The following is a 20297-nucleotide window of genomic DNA, read 5'->3' on the forward strand; positions in this document are numbered from 1 at the left end:
CGATTAGTCGACTAGTCACGACTACGTCGACTATTAAAATCGTCGACAACTAATTTAATAGTTGATGCGTCGTTGTTTTGTTTTTTTTTTACTTTGTTTTTCCCTCAAAACTGCTGAGGCACCTTCCACACACGCACCCGCCACTGCAGCCGCCCACCACACATACACACGTGCACTCACTCACTCAAGGTGAGTACACATAGGTGTTCTCTCTTTTCTCTCTCTACCGGTCTTGTCCCTCATCAAGCGGCACCGGTGTAACCCCCGCCACCGCTTCTCTCTCTCTCTCTCTCTGCACCTCAGTTTCACTTGTTTTCATTTGACAGTTTCACACAGAACTTTCTGTTGAGTCTTTCTATGTTTCTCCCTCTGTGACAGTAAAAACGCACATTTACATTTTTTCAGACAAGACGATTGTCTTATAAACTATTCAATTTTTTTTTAACAGAACGACTATTATTTACACTGAGCACAAGTTATATTTGAATGATAAGCCTACCAAAACTTTATTATTGTGAATAATTCCTTAGTTTCAGGTGTCTACCTCATTTTATTTAAATGTAGCTATGTTTAATGCCAGAGACAAATGAAGGAAAGAAAAACCTATAAAACCTTTAAGTATTTATTTTGGTGTTGTTTAGGCCAGTGCCTTATCCTTATTTTACTCAGCTGTTTGCACTTTATGCTACAGTTAAAGCTGCATGTTTCATTAAAAGTTTAATGAACTATCATCTTAATTGTCTTTATTTTTAGTTAGCATACCTTAAACACTTCAAGCTGAAAGCTAATGATGGTATATAAGAGCAGCTGCATGCTGGTGCGATAAGCTGTATGTTTTACATTCAATTTACGTATGATCCGATTAGTCGACTAATCAAAAAAAATAGTCGGTGACTAGTCGACTATCAAAATAATCGTTTGTGGCAGCCCTATCTGGGACCAACAACAGGCTGCTTTCTGTTGGTGTTGTTGTTCTTTTTAAATCATTTTACAAAGTTTATTTCATCTTTATTTGCCGTTTCCTCCTCCTCTAGCCCTTTTCACATAGGAAGTGTTTCTTTCCCCCATGCTTGTGTAGTGAATATTGATGCCCTGTGTATCTGACAAATAAGCCGAAGAAAGTCCCGCCGTTAGTTTCTCTGAGAAGGAGAGGAGGAGCAGCAAACACAAAGAGGGAGAGATAGTGGGTTCACAAAACCGTCGGGGCTCAATCGAGAGTTTTAATTCCTCCTGGTTTCCGTTTTCACAACAATCGGTTTCTACCAGGAAACTGAGAGAGTCCGTCCTATTGGTCACAGAGCGCTGCACTCTTTTCTTTCTTCCTCACTTATTTACGTGTTTATTATATATGCAACACATCATTTATTGTTTTTCTTTGTGTTTGTTTCATGCTTGTTTAGTTTTTGATGTTTTTCATTGTGTTTCTCTCACTTTTTAATTTATAACAATTGAAAAATGTATTGGTAATTATGATTAATCTGATTGTGATTTATTAATTCTGACTCTCTCTCTTGGTTGCCAATAAATACATTAAAAGAAAAAAAAAACAGAGTGCTGCACTCAAGTTGAGTCCAGCTCAACCTCCACACAACGCACAAGAACAGCACAGTGGGTATTGAATGGTGAGCTGTGTGTGAAAAGGGGGAACTATATGTTGAACTATTCCTTTAAAAATGTCACTGGAAAAAAAAAAAGGAAGCACAACTCAACAGGTGCTGCATTCGAGGAACCTCTTCTTTTTATAATTAAAAGATGTCAGTGATTAATTTAGCTCACTCAGCTCAGGATTAAGACCAAGAGGCTTTTATTTTATTTTAAACTTTATTTAAACCGGTTTAATAGAAGTGAAGAGGAAACTGGTGATGAGGTCACATCCAGAGAAAGTGACTGAATCAGATCGTTCTGGAGAAACCAGGTCGACCACAGGAAGTCTTATCTCCTTCCTGAGCAGCTTCCTCCTGCTGCACCGTGTGTGTGTGTGTGTGTGTGTGTCTGTGTGTGTCTGTGTGTGTGTGAGCAGAAAGAAGAAGCAGCACTCACCACTTCCAGAATCTTCTCCTCCATCTCATAAACAGTGCAGTCCTGTAATTACAGACACAGAGACACAGACTGACTGACGTTAACTCACTCAAACATCCACATTCATACAGAAAACATGAACTAAAAACATTTTAACCTTAAAAAAAAAACAGACATTTATAACAAATTACAACAAAACAGGAAGCGTTTATCATCCCAGACGTGGTTTTGTGCTTTTATTCTGAAGGGGAAGACGTGACACTGAGCTGACAGAAAGTCTGACCACAGCAAATTATCCATGAAAATGAGGAAAAGAAAGTCACATGAGGAAACTGTGGAAGTCACATGAGGAACCACAGACTCATTAGAATCTAACGCTGCCGAGGCGTCAGTGAACGCCACACGGGCTGAGATTATACATCCCAGCTGATACATGTAAATATGTGCATGTTTTAGAAGCCGAGGCAGCGTTCAGACGTGTGTGTGTGTGTGTGTGTGTGTGTGTGTGTGTGTGTGTGTGTGTGTGTGTGAACAGAGGTGGAGGTAAACAGACGGGATGGGAGGGAGAAAAGAGAGAAAGGAATCAGCGGGAAAACAAATATTTGAGAAATGACAGCCCAGAGGAGAGAAAGCAGCTCCTCCTCCTCCTCCTCCTCCTCCTCCTCCTCCTGCGGTCTGTGATAACAGCTCCCTGTGACCGGGCTGACAGGATGATTGCACCGCGGCTCGGCGGGGTGACGCCTGAACGCAGCACGGAGCCGCTGCAGCCACACGCAGCAGCAGCGAGGTGACGGACGGCTGCAAACATCCAGCTGCTGCTGCTGCTGCTGCTGAGTCACACACTTCACTTCACCTGCTGCCACTAAGACACTCACTAACCCACTGGAATAAGGCTCACTGTCCTCTCTTGAAGTCATTTTACAGGACTTTTTTAATGTCTTCACACCAAACAAACACTAAAACATCCTCCGTCCCGTTCAGGCTTCAGAGAAATGTCCTTTTCCACAGTTGTTCCTTATTTTGCCCCAGAAGTCTGATTTAAAGATGTGCAGTCTGTGGCTCTTTCACTTCTCTATGAAGATGTAAGACAGAGAGAAACAGAAATTTTTTTCTGCTTGCAGCTATAAGACTGTTTAATGATCAATAGTTTGCAATAAGTTGTTCTTATCTCAATTAGTGTTTTAATTATGTAAATCTGTTGTATTTAATGGTTGCTGTTTCCTTTTGTGTCTGTATGAACGCTGCTGTTGTGACACGACAACTTCCTTTACGGATTAACTTGAAATAATCTCTGACATGATTAGAAATGTATCATAGAACAACGAAAAAACGTGTTGTTTTTGTTTTTAAAACTTCTTTGGGAAAGAAAAAGTCAAATAGCTAGAGCTCTGATGTCTGATGTCACCATCTGATAAATAGTTTTCTGGGACATTTTACTTTTTTTCATTCTCATTTTCCATGACTGGAGACTTTGGTCGACCGTTTAGTTCCCCGCTGAGAGGAACCAGAGGGTTTGTAATGAAAGTCAGAAAGAACCGGGAGATGAACTCTCACTGAAGAGATGAATAAATAGAAATGATGTTTCCAGCCTGATGCGTCTGTAACGACGACCTCATTAGTGGAAACGTCTTTATCAGTCCTGATGGCTGACAGCAGCGCTCAGGACACGTGTGTGTGTGTGTGTGTGTGTGTGTGTGTGTGTGTGTGTGTGTGTGTGTGTGTGTGTGTGTGCGTGTGTGTGTGTGTGTGTTCACAGCAGCAACAACAACAGCGACGTCAGGAGAGTCAAACAGCTTCTTTCAGCAGATCCACGTCTCCGTGATGTTTTCTTTTCTACAGCAGCTTCGCTCTGTGTTTGCATGTACATGCTCGTCAGCAGGGAGGAGGGGGAGGAGGGGGAGGGGGGGGGGGCTGCAGCACTCCTACTGTACCACACATCTGCTCTGAACCCATCACATCACATACCTTAGTGTTGCTGTATGGAGGTACATTTGTGTCTTTATTATTCAATCAAAAAAAAAAAAGTTGAATTAAACTAAAAAGATATTTTCAATCAAAAGAAAAAATGCGTTTGAACTCTTTTTTTCTTTGATTGAAAGGTTTTTTGGATTGAAGTGAGTTATTATTTGAATCAAATCAACTTTTTTATTGAATAATAAAGGCAAATATCCTACCTAAGATCTGGCCCAAATACAAAAAACAAACAAAAAAAAACATTTTCAATCAAAGAAAAAAAAGTGCTCGAATGCAATTATTTGGGTCTCAAATATTTTTTTTTTTGCATTCAAACACTTTTTGGGGGGGGATTGAAAAGGTTTTTTTGATTGAAGTGAAGTTTTTTTTGATTGAAAATATCTTTTTTGGTTAAATCAACTTTTTTTTGGATTGAATAATAAAGACACAAATGTACCTCCATATTGCTGCGGGTAAAAATGTAAAAGTGTCGCAGGTTGTCAGGGTTTTTCATATTTAATTGAACGGGCCCCTCCCTCTATTCATAATATCTGACAGTACAGCCTATAAGGTACAGCAGTAAATACACAGTAGCTTATACTTACAGATATGTTACTATTTACTGTAAGTATATGAATGAAATGTAAATGTGTGAGCTGAAGTGTCCCATATTGTATTTTATGTTCTGTTTTATAGATATTATAGAACAATTAAAGCAATGATGTTGGACTTTAAAAGCAACATATCTGGATTTTTATGGGCAGATTTGGAGTTCTGGTTTGCCTGCTTTTGCCTCACAGACCTGGCAACCCTGCATGAGGAGGATTTCACTGGTTCAAACTGATGTAAAAATGCACCGTGAACTTGAAGGTAATCTGGCGTTTCCCACGGTCCCTGAACTGCTCTGATCTCAGATACAACACAAGTTGAACAAAGACTGAAAATGTTTTGTTGACCAGTGGTATCTCAAAGACGATCTTCATCATCAGAAGGAGTCTGAGCATAAACTCTGTTATCTGATGCATCATCATCATCATCATCATCATCATCATCATCAAAGCTGGATAAATAAACAGGCCGAGGTCAGGAGGAGTTTGAAGAGAGTCTTTAATATTCAATCCAAAGATAAGAAAAAAAAGATATTTTCAATCAAAACAAACTTCACTTCAATAAAAAAAATGATGAACGCAAAAAATATTTGAGACCCAAAAAATTGCGTTTGAACCCTTTTTTTTGATTGAAGTGTGTTGTTATTTGATTGAAAATATCTTTTTTGTTTAAATCAATTCTTTTTTTTGATTGAATAATAAAGACACAAATATCCTACCTATAATATGGTCCAAATACAAAAAAGATTACCTTAATCCAAAATAATATTTTCAATCAGATAATAACTCACCTCAATCAAAAAAAAACCTTTTCAGTCAAAGAAAAAAATGCAATTTTTTTCAAATGTTTTTTTGCATTCAAACACTTTTTTTTTTTGATTGAAGTGAAGTTTGTTTTGATTGAAAATATATATTTTTTGGATTGAATAATAAAGACACAAATGTTCCTCCACAGTCTGACAAGATAAGATCTTGTGTTGAGTCATCGTCACGTTGTTAAATCACCAAATGCAAGATGTTTTGAACGTCTGTCTTCTTTAAAACTGAGTCTGATGGGCTTTGGTTTGATGAGAACTATGGGATGTCGCTGTTACAAGTCTGTTCTTCATTCACAAGAAGAGTAGGATAAACACTTCGTACCGTTATTTTAATAAAACTTAAGTGCGTGCGGTTCAGTCTGATAATAACTAATCTAATCACATGTCAGTGTGAATAACCAAACAAAAGTTCCTTCTGTTACAGTTACGAGACCATTTAGACTTTACGAAAGTTACGGCTCATTCGCAAAAAAACACCTTTCAATGGAAAAACCTGCAAATAGCAACTGTACCTTTTTAGAAATGTTAGAAATATGGCTTTTTATCTTGTGAAGTGTGCGCTGTAAAGGCAGCAGCGACTGACCTTCTGCACGGTGGAGGTGAGCTCCAGACACAGCTGGATGATCCGGCTCTTGGTGGAGGTGAAGTCGTTGGCGCCGGTCAGAGGCGTCCTGAAGAGACAGAGAGAGTTTCAGTTTGATTTTTTATCTCAGTTTAGTTTCAACAAGTGATGAAGCAGTTTCAGTTTAGTTTTTATTTTAGAGGAATTGAATAGTTTTTATTTAGTCTTAGGCCCTGTCCCAATTCTCCCCCTTAAATCTTCCACTTGGTTTTGAGTGCCCTCAACCGTAAATTCCCCTCGTTGAGGGAAAGCGGCAGAAAATCTTTCCCTATGGAAATGGGACACCACTAGTGTAGTGAACGTAGTGAACGTGATAACATACGTCACATGTTTACAATTATACCGGTGGAGCGTGCTACTATTTTCATTCATGAATAATGCCGGCGGTTCCGCTGTTGTCTTGCCTGTTGCGTTGGCTGTGTTTGTTTATCTCAGTCTAAACAATTTTTGTAATTAGTCATGGTTATCATAGATTAGCCGGGCTAACGGTTAGCTACCTGTTTAACTTTAACCCTTAGATGCATAAGTGGGGTCAAAAATGACCCCATGCGTTGTTATTCTTCAAAATCTTTGACATTAAAAGTAATTATAATTTCATATTCCAGGTATTCCTCATAAAACATGTTTGTGACATGAGGCCATTTGTATTTTTAAAAAATATTTCATTAATTTTAAGAAATTGCAGTTTTTGTATCACTACCCCACTCTTCCATAAGCGGGGTCAAAAATGACCCCAAGCATTTCCTATGGAATTTCCAAGGAACATTTGATTCTTATCAACACTGACTGTCAGTATACTGTTACTGTCCCACTTACACATCTAATGTCAGCAGTCTCACCACCCAGGAGGTCATTTTTACACAGCAACATACATGTAAGTATTATCTTCATTTATTAACTTATTTTCCACATCCATGAGTTTTCTGTGATAGAGTATAACGTTAGTATTATTGTTATCAAATTAGCCTACTTTGTTGTTACAAAGTCGGCACAATTTAGCTAACTGCAAAGTAATGTTAGTACTTTGATGTTAGCTAGTATAGTAAGGTAGCTAACATTACTGCATTTGTTGTGTAGAGAGTGAGACTCTCAATATATCTATAACTTCCCTGTAAAAAAAAAGCTAACCCGTTATATGATTATTGATGTGATGTATGTATATGGTGTGTTGATGTGATGTATGTACATGGTGTGTGTGTGTGTGTGTGTGTGTGTGTGTGTGTGTGTGTGTGTGTGTGTGTGTGTGTGTGCATGCATGTCTGTGTATTTACTTACATATAAATGCACAGAAATTGACTTACATAGCTACGTATTAATTTATACAGTAGTTTTGTGTGCCATTCAAACATTGTCCTTTTTATGTTTTCTCATCTGAAGTATCATGGCTGCTATAGGAGGCCAGCTAGGATTCCCGAGGACCTTGCCTGACAAGTGATCCTGCTGCGCACTGAGAAGAGAGAAGATGTTGGTGTGTTTACATATGTGTTGACAGTGTTATGGTCCCCAGATCTACTGAATGCTCTCTGTTTGTCCTCCATAGTCAAACAGACAGACGGACACACAAACAATGGATTTTGACATTTTAGATACTTGATTGATTGTTTTGTGATCAAATGTGAATAAAAGTGATAAATGAGCATGTCAAAAATGAAATCACTCTTTTGTTGACCAAAATATAATGAAAATCATCATCTTTAACCAAAATTAAAGACATTTATTGCAAAAACGCATTGATTCTAATTGGGGTCATTTTTGACCCCACTCATGGAAGAGTGTAGGTATTGGTAGCTCATGCATCCAAGGGTTAATAACTCAGTGACTCAATAAACGCTCCATGAAAAAATATTTTCTCCAGCGGATATCTGAGTTCCAACATGACTGAGCTAACTGGAGTAGTTTCATGTCGTGTCCCACAATGGGAGGGTTTTAACAGCTGACGTCCTGCTGTTAGCTTAGCTACCGCCGTTAGCTTTGCTGCCGCCGTTAGCTTAGCTACCACCGTTAGCTTTGATGCCGCCGTTAGCTTAGCTACCACCGTTAGCTTTGCTGCTGCCGTTAGCTTTGCTGCTGCCGTTAGCTGTCCCTGTCAGCTGCAGCCACTGACGCGACACCGTGATTCCCCCAATAAATACCACACATAGCGACACAAAACACACACAGAGAGAAATAGTAATGTTTCTTCAAGCATTTCAGATTTGTCTAAACGGCGATCGAGCGTGACAACGGGTAATTTCATCTTTCACTTTCCCGCATCGGACCTCACTACATTTTGAGGGCTGATTTTAAGGGCAAAATCGCACTTCCCCTTCCTCCCTAGAGTAATGGGACACCCTACCCCTACACGTGAACGCGCAAAAGGTAGGGTTAGGGCAAATATTTAGGGCTAGGGGGAGAATTGGGACAGGGCCTTAGTCTTAGTTTTTCAGGTTTCAGGTGTCATGGTTGATGACTTCACATCTGAACCAAAAATCTAAAAGTTGAATGTGTTTGATTGAAGTGAGTCGTGTTCATTGAGACGCTGCTGCAGCCGAGCTGAGGTGTGTGTGTGTGTGTCAGGTGTCTGTGTGTGTGTGTGTGTGTGTGTGTGTGTGTGTGTGTGTGTGTGACAGCTGCAGTGAAGCAGGAATGTTCTTCAAGCTGAAACAAGCCGAGAGAATCCAGAAGAGACACACACACCGACAGCTGACGGACGCCACACGTGTTAACAAGGGGCCGCCGCTAATAACTGAGCGTGTGTGTCTTTCAGTGTGTACCAGTGTGTGTGTATCAGTGTGTGTGTATCAGTGTGTGTATCCACCTGTCCAGCCAGGCCAGCAGACTCTTGGCGGCGGCGATGAGCTCCACCACGGCGGTCAGGAAGTCGTTGGTGGGCTGATGGGAGTTCTTGCTGTGGTAGGACGGGTTCTTCCTGCGCTGCGTCACGGCGCCGTTCAGGCCGTGATGAGCCGCTCGCATCTTCCCCACCAGGGTCTTCAGCTGGTCCGACTCCACGCCCTGGTTCTGGTACACAAACAGTCAAACATCATCAATCAATCAATTAATCAATCAATCAATCAATTAGGGGTGTGCCAAAAAATCGATTCACATAAGAATCGCAATTCTCATTTAATACGATTCAGAATCGATATAAAATGTCCCAAAAATGAAACCAATCTGCTGCTGTCGGCCTCAGTTTCCTTAGAATTTAAAAGGCAGCATGTTTAACTGCACTGTTGTTTTAATAAAGAGGCACTTTTAATTTTGTTACTTAAGTAATATGTGATATTGCTTTTATGCAACAGTTTCAACAATTCCATCTAAGCATGGATAAATGTTTAAAACTCAATAAATGTGAAAAAGACACTTCAGTCGTTCTGTCTTGTAAAGCAGACTGGAGTAGATCATGAGGATCCTTTAACACCGACAGACTGAAGCAGAAACATTATGAATCAAATCGTTTTGAATCGAATCGAAGCCCCAAAAATCAGAATCGAATCCAATCGTGAGATAGTAAAAGATTCCCAGCCCTTCAATCAATCAATCAATCAATCAATCTCTCTCCAGACTGTATAAATAAGTTGAGGAGGTTTTGTTCTGACAGTGTGAACTGGCTGCTGCCTGTGGCCTCGGGCGCCACGGCTACGGCGCTCTGAGCCAGAAACAACATGTGGAGTCAAAGTGACATTCCACCTGTCGACTCAGAGCTCTGTAAAAACACATGGATCACCTGACGAGTCACAACCAGGTTTAGACTGAATAGAGACGTCCTTTGGCTGCCTTTTTTTTCTTTTTTGGATTGGATTGGACTTTACTGTCCCGAAGGGAAATTTGTTTTGGGTTAGGGTTAGGGTTAGGAGCCACTGCATACACAAGACAATACATATGAGACATCCATACAAAATACTTTCACACCTTTAACACGCATTCAAAACAGTCAAGGGTGCTTCCACTCTATTACAAATAGGCCAGTAAAAACAGTCTGTAGAACTGATCAGATCAGCAGCTCTTTTTTGTCCTTCGTCTCCCCAATGACCAGCGCGATCGAACTTTGACGTCAGTCACGTGACGAGCGGCCAAAGCGGCTGAAAATATTTGCCGTTTTGGAAGCTGTCTTGTCTGACGCCTACCCTCGAGCGTTTTTGACGCTTTGGAAGCTTTTGGTGTGAACGCACAGTAACAGAGAGCCGAAGCGGAAGCAGGAAGTAACGTCGCCATGGGACCTCGTATCAGAAAAAAATCTCCATGTAAGTGAATGGGACTCAAGTTTTATTTCGAGATCCGATTGAATTGTGTCATGAGAAAAGTATCTGACCTCTACTTATTTAAAATGTTGCGTTTCATGCCAAGAAATCAGCAGTCTGTTGTAAAACTATTATAAAATAAATCTGTAACCAGACAGACTACATGGCGCCCTTTCCTGTGTCAGCTGCTCCACTGCCTGTTACTGTAGTCCGTAGAGCGGTCTGCACTAAATACAGTCTTCTGTTGCCGTTTTACGACAAACTAACACTGATCAATACCTGGGATGTGTTCTCACTAGTTCTGATCAGATTTTCTGTCTTTAATATGTAAAAATGATCATTTGCCACAGTTTAATGCTGTAATGAGACATTACTGAGCAGTAAACTAGTACGTAACAACAGCCTCAGGTGTTTCTGTCTCTATTAACGTTTCTCTGACAGATTTGAACCCTGAAGCTCAGAGAGTCTCTGGTGGAAGAAAACTGATCCTGTGACGACCGACGGAAACTGCTGGAACAAAACTGCAGCGCCTCTTCCTCTGTGTGTATTGTGTTTGAATGTGTGTGTGTGTGTGTGTGTGTGTGTGTGTGTGTGTGAGGGGAAGAGCGGGGGGTCTGTGTGACAGGTGAGACGGGTCACATCTGTTTCCTGCTCCACACCACAGAACAGTGAACTGAACTCTGAGCCTGAAAACAACATCCATCAACATCCTCCTCCTCCTCCACGCGTCAGCCGACCTTCAGCCGGAGAACAGGAACAGGAAGCTGCTGCTGCTGCTGAGGATCCACTGACTCACTACACACACATTACACACCATAAACACACTTTCTACACTTTCTACCTGCCACACAGCAGCAGCAGCAGTAAACATCCAGGAACAGAGGAGGAAAGTTAGAGAAGCAGCTTTTTCCTCGGTGACAAACATCAACACACAAATACAGGAAAGACTCTTCCTGTTTGATCCAGTTTCATCTGCTCACTGTGAATTAATACACAATGTTTAGATGCTGACAACCAATAACAACACTAACAATGACACTAAACACTAACAACGACACCAATAACAACATTAATACTCACTGAGATAAACTACTCTGCTTCAACAGCTGCTCTGACCCATAGACAGCAGCCGTGTTGACATGGGCATGAATAATTAAATGCTGATTCAAATAAAACTGTGTCAGTAAAGCACGTCGGTTGGAAATGTTTTAATCCGAACGGACTCATTCAGAAAGACGTTTCTTTCCAGTCAGGATGGGTGATGTAAACGGTCAAGCTGTTAAAGGGAAAGAAAGCTAAGGTTTTCACACTACATTTCCCATGAGCCTCAGCGCGCACGGTGAAATTCTTGAACCGGCGCAAGACGGACGAAAGTGAAAACATTTACCAAGAATGTTTTCATTGATCAAGAATGAAAGTCGGAGGTTGGAAGACGATCAGATACCGTCGTAGTTCCCAACTTCCCACCATAAACGATGACAACCAGCGATCCGACGGCGGTATTCCCATGACCCGCCGGGCAGCGTCCGGAAAACTGAAACTAAGAAATGCTGAGCGAACTGACCACTAAATAACTATAAAGACAAAACAATGTATTTATCTAAAATGGATCCATTAACAAGTAGTAACGTAGATTCATCCACATTAATATCAGACTCTTTTAAAACCAAATACAAAACTCCTCGTTGCCCCTTTAAAGTAAAGTTTTTGGTGGCGTGAGGGAAACCAAATGAAGCGTTGGTGTTGTTGTTCTGCTGTAGCCGACCTGCTCAGATGAAACTACAAACACGACGGTCAGAATCATTGGACTCAAAGTGAAACCAGCTCCTGTTTTCAGACGGTAGAATAACTGACAACAACATCATCATCATCATTGTCAGTAGCCGACTGGACAGAGGTGGTGGTGGTTGTCATCCTGTCCTTTCTCCTCTGTGTCTGTGTCTGGCTGCTGGAGCCTATTGATCCTATTGATCCTATTGATCCTATTGATCCTATTGATCCTATTGATCCTATTGATCCTATTGATCCTATTGATCCTATTGATCAGAGCTGCACCAGTTAAACCTCAGCACCGACTGTAAATCCTCCTTTTGACCGAGGCTCACAGACAGCTGAGTGAGGGACTGACTGACTGTTTAACTGTCTCTCTCTCTGTTGAACTGCTGCTCTTCTGTTGGGTCAGATACATGTTAAACACTGGATCATAAGATAAACATTTAAAAAACTAAACTAAACATTTATTAAACTAAAACCTCTGACAGCGTTCAGGCCAATCAGCAGCAGTTTGATGACCTCTGTTCGTTACATCGTCCCGTCTCCATCGACCACATGATCACGATGTAGAAGCTGACTGGAGCATGAAGCGCCTCAGTTTCCTGCAGCCAACAACACGCCGACACATCTGACTGAGATTTAACTGAGTGCATTTTATTTACATTCTCTGGCACCAGAGCCAAAACCAGAACCAAAACGTTCAACCTCAACAAATTAACACAATTACAGTAGAAAAGACGCAGCAGCAGAATCCAGCTGCAGTTAAATCTGAACTCTCCAGATCTGGTGTCTCCTCCTCTGTGTCTCTAACCCTCCTCTCCTCCATGTGCATCATCATCCATGGAGCGGTGGATAACGTTATTTATCATCTACGACAGTGGTTCTCAAACTATTTTATATCAATGACCCTAAATTTACATAAATTAGACCACAGACCCCCATTGGACAACATTTTAAAGTAGAGGTCGACCGATTAATCGTTTTGGCCGATTAATCGGCGCCGATTGGGACGTTTTACAAACTATCGGAATCAGCGGAACTTGGCTCCGATAGTGGCCGATGGCTGCAGTTTTTTCCACAGCGCCATAAACTGCTTCTTCCCTGCCGCTGTCTGTCTCTCTGATCACTGAGGGGCGGGGCTGCTCTTCACACACAGAGCATGGGAGAGAGAGAGAGACAGCGTAAAGCAGCAGCAGCGGAGAAGTGACCCAGGTGAGGGTACTGTAGGTGCGGTGCGACCGCAGTAAGAGAGAGGCGGCAGGTGGAGGGGCTGACTGGAACCAAACTCTCTTGTTATTTAATGAGAAACACTGTAGTATTTTCTCTTAATCATATAAGGGTTCCTGCATAGATAATGTGGTGGCGGCTGCCACGCTAAATATCTCACCGCCACCAGCTCACGAGTCAGTGTTTTTTTTTTTTTTTTCCCCTCCGGCTTTTTGTGCTTTTATTTTGAAAGGACAGCTAGAGAGAGACGGGAAGGAGGAAGAGAGAGGCCGCTTCAGCTTCAGAGTTGGGGCAGACGCACAATAATGGCTCTTTACACTACAAAGTTGGGCTCTATGGGCTCTACTCGACTTGGTTTAGGTCCTGTTCCATAACAGCAGAGTTCCTCCTCAGCGGGGACGGGGTCGTCATATCCCGGCCGCTACGTGCGTCTCGCTCTCTTTTTTCTCTCCTCCCGTTAGCTCCAAACACACTCGTCCAACTCGATCACGATCATTACAGCGTGGTTTTTCTTTTTACAGGCTATGGGTTTTCCACACAGTAGGCTAATTGTAGTGAAACAGTCACCTGTTAATGTACGGCGTAACCACACCACGAGCTAACGTCCTGTTTAGTTACAGTCTCCTCTCCTGCAGCGTCACGTCACTACAGCTGTTCAGTGTAAACAAACTCACGTGTGGAGTTCGGCTGTTCGTCACTCACAGGGTCCAGGGATGATTCAGTGTCCCACATCCTTTAGTTTTACACTAGCTAATAGCTATATATTATTATTTAAAAAAAAAAAATTAAATAAAAAAAAAAAATAATAATTTTTTTTTTTTTTCGTGGGGGGGGGGGGGTATCGGCCAATTAATCGGCTATCGGCTTTTTCCTGCTCCAAACTATCGTTATTATATCGGAATTTAAAAATCCACTATCGGTCGACCTCTATTTTAAAGCAAACACCAGAAATACACAAATATATTTGTTCTGAGACTGAAGAACGTTACTTTTTTAGTCAATTGTACAAATTTAAAATGAGGGCCAATGGCGTGAATTTTTGGAAATATTGTAGAGATACTTCTGGGAAAAAAAGTGGTACAATTTTTCCAAAAACATTTAAACATTTCTAGGAAAATGTGGTCAAAATTCTCAAAAAAAAACCCCCCAAAAAATCTAGATAAAAAAGTTAAACATTTTCTAGAAAAAAAAAGCAAAAATGTCTCCCAAAAAGCTGAGTTAACTCTTTAAACACCACGTATCAGTGTTTATATGACTTGAGTGTTCTGACGTCACAGTCACAACAGTTCAGACACATGAACATTAGTGACGTCGTTCCGGCCACAGAGACTCCAGCTTCTAGACCAGAGATTCAAACACATGCAAAGTGACTGTAGAAAAACAAACACACACACAGAGACACAGCACACACACAGTGAAGTCCACACGGTGCTCATGGAGTCTGCTTCAGAGCTTCAGAGTTCAGAGCTCAACAATATGCAAATCAGTCAGGATCTCAGCTGGAAAGGTCATTTTCTCACAGTTATGATGATGTAATCCATTGGTAGTTGTGTTTCCGTGGTTACAAATCTGAGGTGGATCGTTAGCGCATGGTGCAAGGTGTAAGTCCTACTTTTATCTGCTTCACCTGCAGAACTGAGCCGTCTTCTATCAGAGCCATGCACTCATATGGGACAGGACTTTATTTCATTTACAACAAAGATGAAGTTCCTCTCCACTGGTTCTGTTGTTCCTGTTTAACAGAGTCAGAGCTGGAGGAAAGAGTCGCATCCAGAGCAGCTTCATTTACTAGTTTAAACTTCTTCTAAATAAACGCTGCTCCGCCAACAGACTGTACAGTGCAGTGAAAAGTACTTACCCCCTTCCTGATTTCTTACTTTTTTGCATATTTGTCACATTTAAATGTTTAAGATCGTCGAACTAATTTGGATATTAGACAAAGATAACCCAAGTAAATATAAAATGCAGTTTTTAAATGATGATTTCATTTATTAAGGGAAAAAAGCTATCCAAACCAACCTGGCCCTGTGTGAAAAAGTAATTGCCCCGGTTGTTAAATCATAAAATAACTGATATATTTTCAACGTCACTCCCCACACCCAGACCTGATCCCTAACAGACCTGTTGAACTAAGAAACCACTTCATTAGAACCTGTTTGAGTGAAGTGAAGGAGGCTGAGAGATCTCAAACAGCAGCAGGTCATGCAAGAAAAGATTAAAAAAATAAAAAATATTGACATCTATCAGTCTGGAAAGTCTTAGAAAGCCATTTCTAAAGCTCCAGTGAACCACAGTGAGAGTCTTTATCCACTAACGCTGGGTTGTCTTTGTCTAATATATATATTTGTTTGATGATCTTAAACATTTAAGTGCAACAAAAATGCAGCAAACTAAGAAATCAGGAAGGAGACAAACACTTTTTCACAGCACTGTAGGCTGGCTCTTTTTCTTTGGCCACGTTCAGGTGGAGAATTACTGCTCCTGAGTCGGGTCACGTTTTAATGTTCAGGTCGGTTGAGAACTGTGGCAGGAATGAAGCAGCTTATAGAAAGTGCTCAAACAGGCGATCATGAGCTTTGAGAGGTTTTGTACATTCACAAGAAGTGAAACACTGAGTGTGTTCAGAGTGAGCAGCAACATGAGGAAACAAACACAAGGAGGAGGAGTGTTTTTACAGCTCCTCTTCTCTCTGATCTGTGCATCATGTGGGTTATCATCATCATCATCATCACCATCATCATCATCATCATTGTCCCCGTGCACATTCACTGTCCTGACAAACACAAACAACATGTTCAGATCTTTTCATACTGCAGACCTGCCGCCGGCCGTTTCTCTGAAGCTTCGTTGATTCTCAGAAGAATCAAACTAACTGTGCTGCTGCTTCACTGCTTCACTTCTAAAGAGAGTTTCAGTCACATCTGCATCACCTACGTATGGTACACATTCCTGGAGCTACACGTCAGAAACTGGGACAACTACTCACTCTTTAAAAAATAAAAACTCAAACATTGGTTAAAAACAAATCAGACATGTGCTCAGTTATACACAGCCTGATAGTGTTTCTTAATCTGATGCCTGCTTTTGATCAACGGGTTTTGGTCCATTGATCTTTTTCATTTTTAACTGTGGGTTGAAATGTTTTGTTATAATACTGTTTGTTTTGATATTGTCTGCCTGAGTCTTGTTTTATAATTGTCTATTATATGATTTGTAGTTGTGAGTAGGGATGTCACGATTACTTGTTTTCAAAATTAATCGTATTAAACGCCACAATTAATTGGTCGTAAAGATTCCTAAATACCGTCACTTTCACAAAAAGATAATGTTGGAACCGTATCGGCAGATGTGCGCAAAAATAAAGGTAAATGCACAGATACTGGTCCATTTAACTAACGTAACATTGAATTGGTAGGAAGTTAAATGTTAGTGTGTCATTTTTAATAAAAATAAAAAAGCAAAACAAAACAAAAAACTATTAAAATAAACATTTGGTATAGATGACAATTTATGACCTGAATATTTCAAACATTTCCCCTGGGGATTAATAAGTGGTCCTATATTTATAGATACTTGAAATATGTTGTGTAAACAGTGAGTAATGTGGTTATATTTTGACTATATTTGATTTTACACATTCATAGTGTTGTGAAATTAATTAATGTGATAATCGTAGTACCATGATTATTTCTCTGATAATAATCGTACCAAGAAAATTTATAATCATGACATCCCTAGTTGTGAGGTTGTAAAGTCTTACTGTGGTGAGTCTGACGCATTTACATTGATGTTTAATGCAGCAATAAATAAATGAATGAATGATAAATGAAGATGAGATGACATGGTGATGCAGCAGCAGCAGTGTAACTGACCAGAGCACAGAGCAGGTCCACGGCCTCCAGCAGCAGCTCCTGGTGTCCCACCCGGGACACGCCCACAGACAGCAGCTCCTGGTGGGACATCCTCAGCAGCTTCTCCCCGTCCACCTGCTGCTGCTGGAAGGACCACACGTACTGCTGCAGGCTGTCGTCCAGACCTGAGGGACACACAGAGAGAGGGACGGTCAGAGTTAGAGATACTGATGATCGCAGGTCTGAGAGCAGCAGAGAGAGAGAGAGAGAGAGAGAGTGGATCGTCGTACCACAGAGTAAACAGCAGAGTTTCAGTGTCAGGTCCATTCAGGTCCGACAGCAAACACAACACAACACAACACAACACAACACAACACGGCTGCTGAGTCAACAACGGCCTCATGTTGACTCTCTGCAGCTGCTGCTCCGTCCTGCAGCTGAGCCTCAACACACCTGGACACACCTGAGGACCGGCTCACTGTCCTCCTGTCCTCCTGTCCACCTGTCCTCCTGTCCACCTGTCCACCTGTCCTCCTGTCCACCTGTCCTCCTGTCCACCTGTCCTCCTGTCCTCCTGTCCACCTGTCCTCCTGTCCTCCTGTCCTCCTGTCCTCCTGTCCTCCTGTCCACCTGTCCTCCTGTCCACCTGTCCACCTGTCCACCTGTCCTCCTGTCCTCCTGTCCACCTGTCCTCCTGTCCACCTGTCCTCCTGTCCTCCTGTCCACCTGTCCTCCTGTCCTCCTGTCCTCCTGTCCTCCTGTCCTCCTGTCCTCCTGTCCACCTGTCCACCTGTCCACTACTCACAGGGTCCAGCTCTGATTCAGCATCAACAACTTTCCAATAACTGATTAGACCAGTGGTCCTCAAATGGTTCTTGAAAGGGTTCATGACGGTCCCAACTTTTTCTTGAAATTTCACCACTTTTTTCTAGAATTTTTAAACTTTTTTCTTTCTTTTTTTGGAGAATTTTTTTTATTATTTATTTTTTACTTTTTTTTTTTTTTTTTTACCAGTTTTTCTAGAATTTTTTAAAAAGCTGTTTGAGAAATTTTACCAGTTTTTCTAGAATTTTTAAATTTTTTCTTTCTTTTTTTTGAGAAATTTTACCACTTTTTATTATTGTTATAATTTTTACCTTTTTCACCACTTTTTCTAGAATTTCTTAAAAAACTGTTTGAGAAATTTTACCAGTTTCTTCTAGAATTTTTTTTTTGAGAAATCTTATTTTTTGATAATTTCTACCACTTTTTTCTGATTTCGGAATATATACAGTTGTTTACAAAACAGAATAAAAATGATATTTACACAGTGTTGATAGTTGTGTGTAGACAGTTATTACAATAGTTGATTCATTTTCTAAGTAATGAATGATTTCAGTCAACATGTCAAGTATCTGCTGAAAATAACTGTCAGATGAATTGATAATGAAAATAATCAGCCCAGTTTTTACATGTGTGTCTGTTTAACAGCTCAGACCTGGACCCCCCGCTCCCTGCTCCCCTCCCCCCCCACCCCGCTCCCCTCCCTCCCCCGACCTCCTGTGATCCTCGGCGAGATGCCGCCTCCTCCAGCGGCGCCACACAGAGTCTGACCCTGAAACGTGACCTCTGACCTCTGACCTCTCTCTGTGACAGACGGCAGCGGGAGCCGAGATGAAAGAGTTCCCACCGACCGACCAATAGGAGGAGAGAACATCGACATCCCATCAGCAGCACACACGGAGCTCAGGGTAAATACAGGAATCTTGAAGTTAATTCTGATACCTTTTTAAGACTTTTTCAAGACCTTCTCAATATTTTTCAACACCTCACCGCCACTTCAAGCTGTAACCATTTACATCAGTGACACTTTTAACTTAACAGTTTTAGTTTGTGATAAAGACTATAGACCACTATGATGCTACAGAATTCAAAGTTTAAAAAACAAAAACAACAATCTTCTTTTCTTTTTTCATGTACCGGTTCATCTTTGTTTTTTAATAAATTCACACACTTTTACAATGTTTTGAAAAGACTTTTTAATACTTTTTAAGGGTCTTAATTTTCCCCAAATTGATTTATCGCCTTGTAATATTTTTCAAGACCCCGCGGATACCCTGGAGCTGCAGCTACAGATCAATGAAGCTGTTGATTCTGCTGCCAGTCCATCATCGTCTGTAAAGAGTCTGAACACCGAGACAAACGTCTGGTGTTGTATTCACACCCGGCGACGCGACACCACTGACGGCCACGGACTCAAAACACTTGTTGCTTTGTTGAAGCCTTTGATCACAAGCTGCAACCAAACGTTAGAAGTTGAGTGGCTCAGCTCGGAGCGGCGCACGGCCAACAGAACCTCGTCCAAACCCAAACACAGCTTCACCTCAACACATTCTCTTTCTTTTCTCGTTTTTTGAAAAGTTTCCAGTAAACACGTCATTGTTTCAAGAAATATCTGCGTCCACATGGATCCACTGAACACGACTCTAAACTAGGGATGTGAACATACGTGTACTAAAATATGTACACGTGTAAACTGTGCAATGCTTTCTGTTGTAACGTGAACACGGCAGCGTCCATCGTATCATCATAAACACCAGAAACAGAGAAGACAGAAAGGTTTAGTCGCATGTGATTTACCATCGACTCTGTACTCCCCATGTAAGCTACAGTAGCTCTGTCTGACAGATAGAAAACATAACGTTGTTTCCTTCATCATTCTTTTCAAATTATTCATTAAATTATCATTAAATCCGTATCCATGTGGACGGCTCTGAGACAACAACTGTCCCTGCATGTGGTGATTGAAGACGGCCTGAGACCCAGAGGACGACAGATGGTCGACAAACAGCAGGGAGGGACATTCCTCCTTCACTAACTGCTCAGGTCACACCTCAGACCCACAATAACACACACACACACACACACACTGACACCCTGTACAACAAGGCTGTAGTTTAGTTTTTGGGTGCCATGAAAAGCGCTATATCTAAGCCATTATTATTATTTTAAAAGTTTTTAGAAGTTTTATCAAACGCTGAAATCAGGAGTGAGCTTCAGCTTTGATCAGAGTTGTTGTGACAATCAGCTGATCAGAGCTTCACTTGATCACTGTTTAATGTTCAGACATCATGAGACTGTGTTTGTGTTGTTAACGTCCACGACTGGAGGGAAAACAGGAAATCCTACATTCATATAGGCTTGGGCGATAGGACGAATGTATCGCC

At 41.2% G+C, this 20297-nt stretch overlaps 1 protein-coding gene across 1 annotated transcript in view; it reads right to left on the reverse strand.

Moving 5' to 3' along the window:
• The window catches only part of cnksr3 (cnksr family member 3), a 43237-nt gene that overhangs the window by 8904 nt on the left and 14036 nt on the right, over positions 1-20297 (reverse strand). The window contains exons 2-5 of the mRNA XM_085770747.1: positions 17113-17276; positions 8818-9020; positions 5982-6069; positions 2041-2082 (exon numbers count right to left, since the gene is read on the reverse strand). Coding sequence (XP_085626873.1) covers positions 2041-2082; positions 5982-6069; positions 8818-9020; positions 17113-17276 — 497 coding nt within the window. The remainder of the gene's footprint in view (positions 1-2040; positions 2083-5981; positions 6070-8817; positions 9021-17112; positions 17277-20297) is intronic.

This window comes from Trachurus japonicus, chromosome 24 (assembly GCF_045865225.1).
Source record: "Trachurus japonicus isolate A0001 chromosome 24, Traja_1.0".
NCBI classification, from domain to species: domain Eukaryota; kingdom Metazoa; phylum Chordata; class Actinopteri; order Carangiformes; family Carangidae; genus Trachurus; species Trachurus japonicus.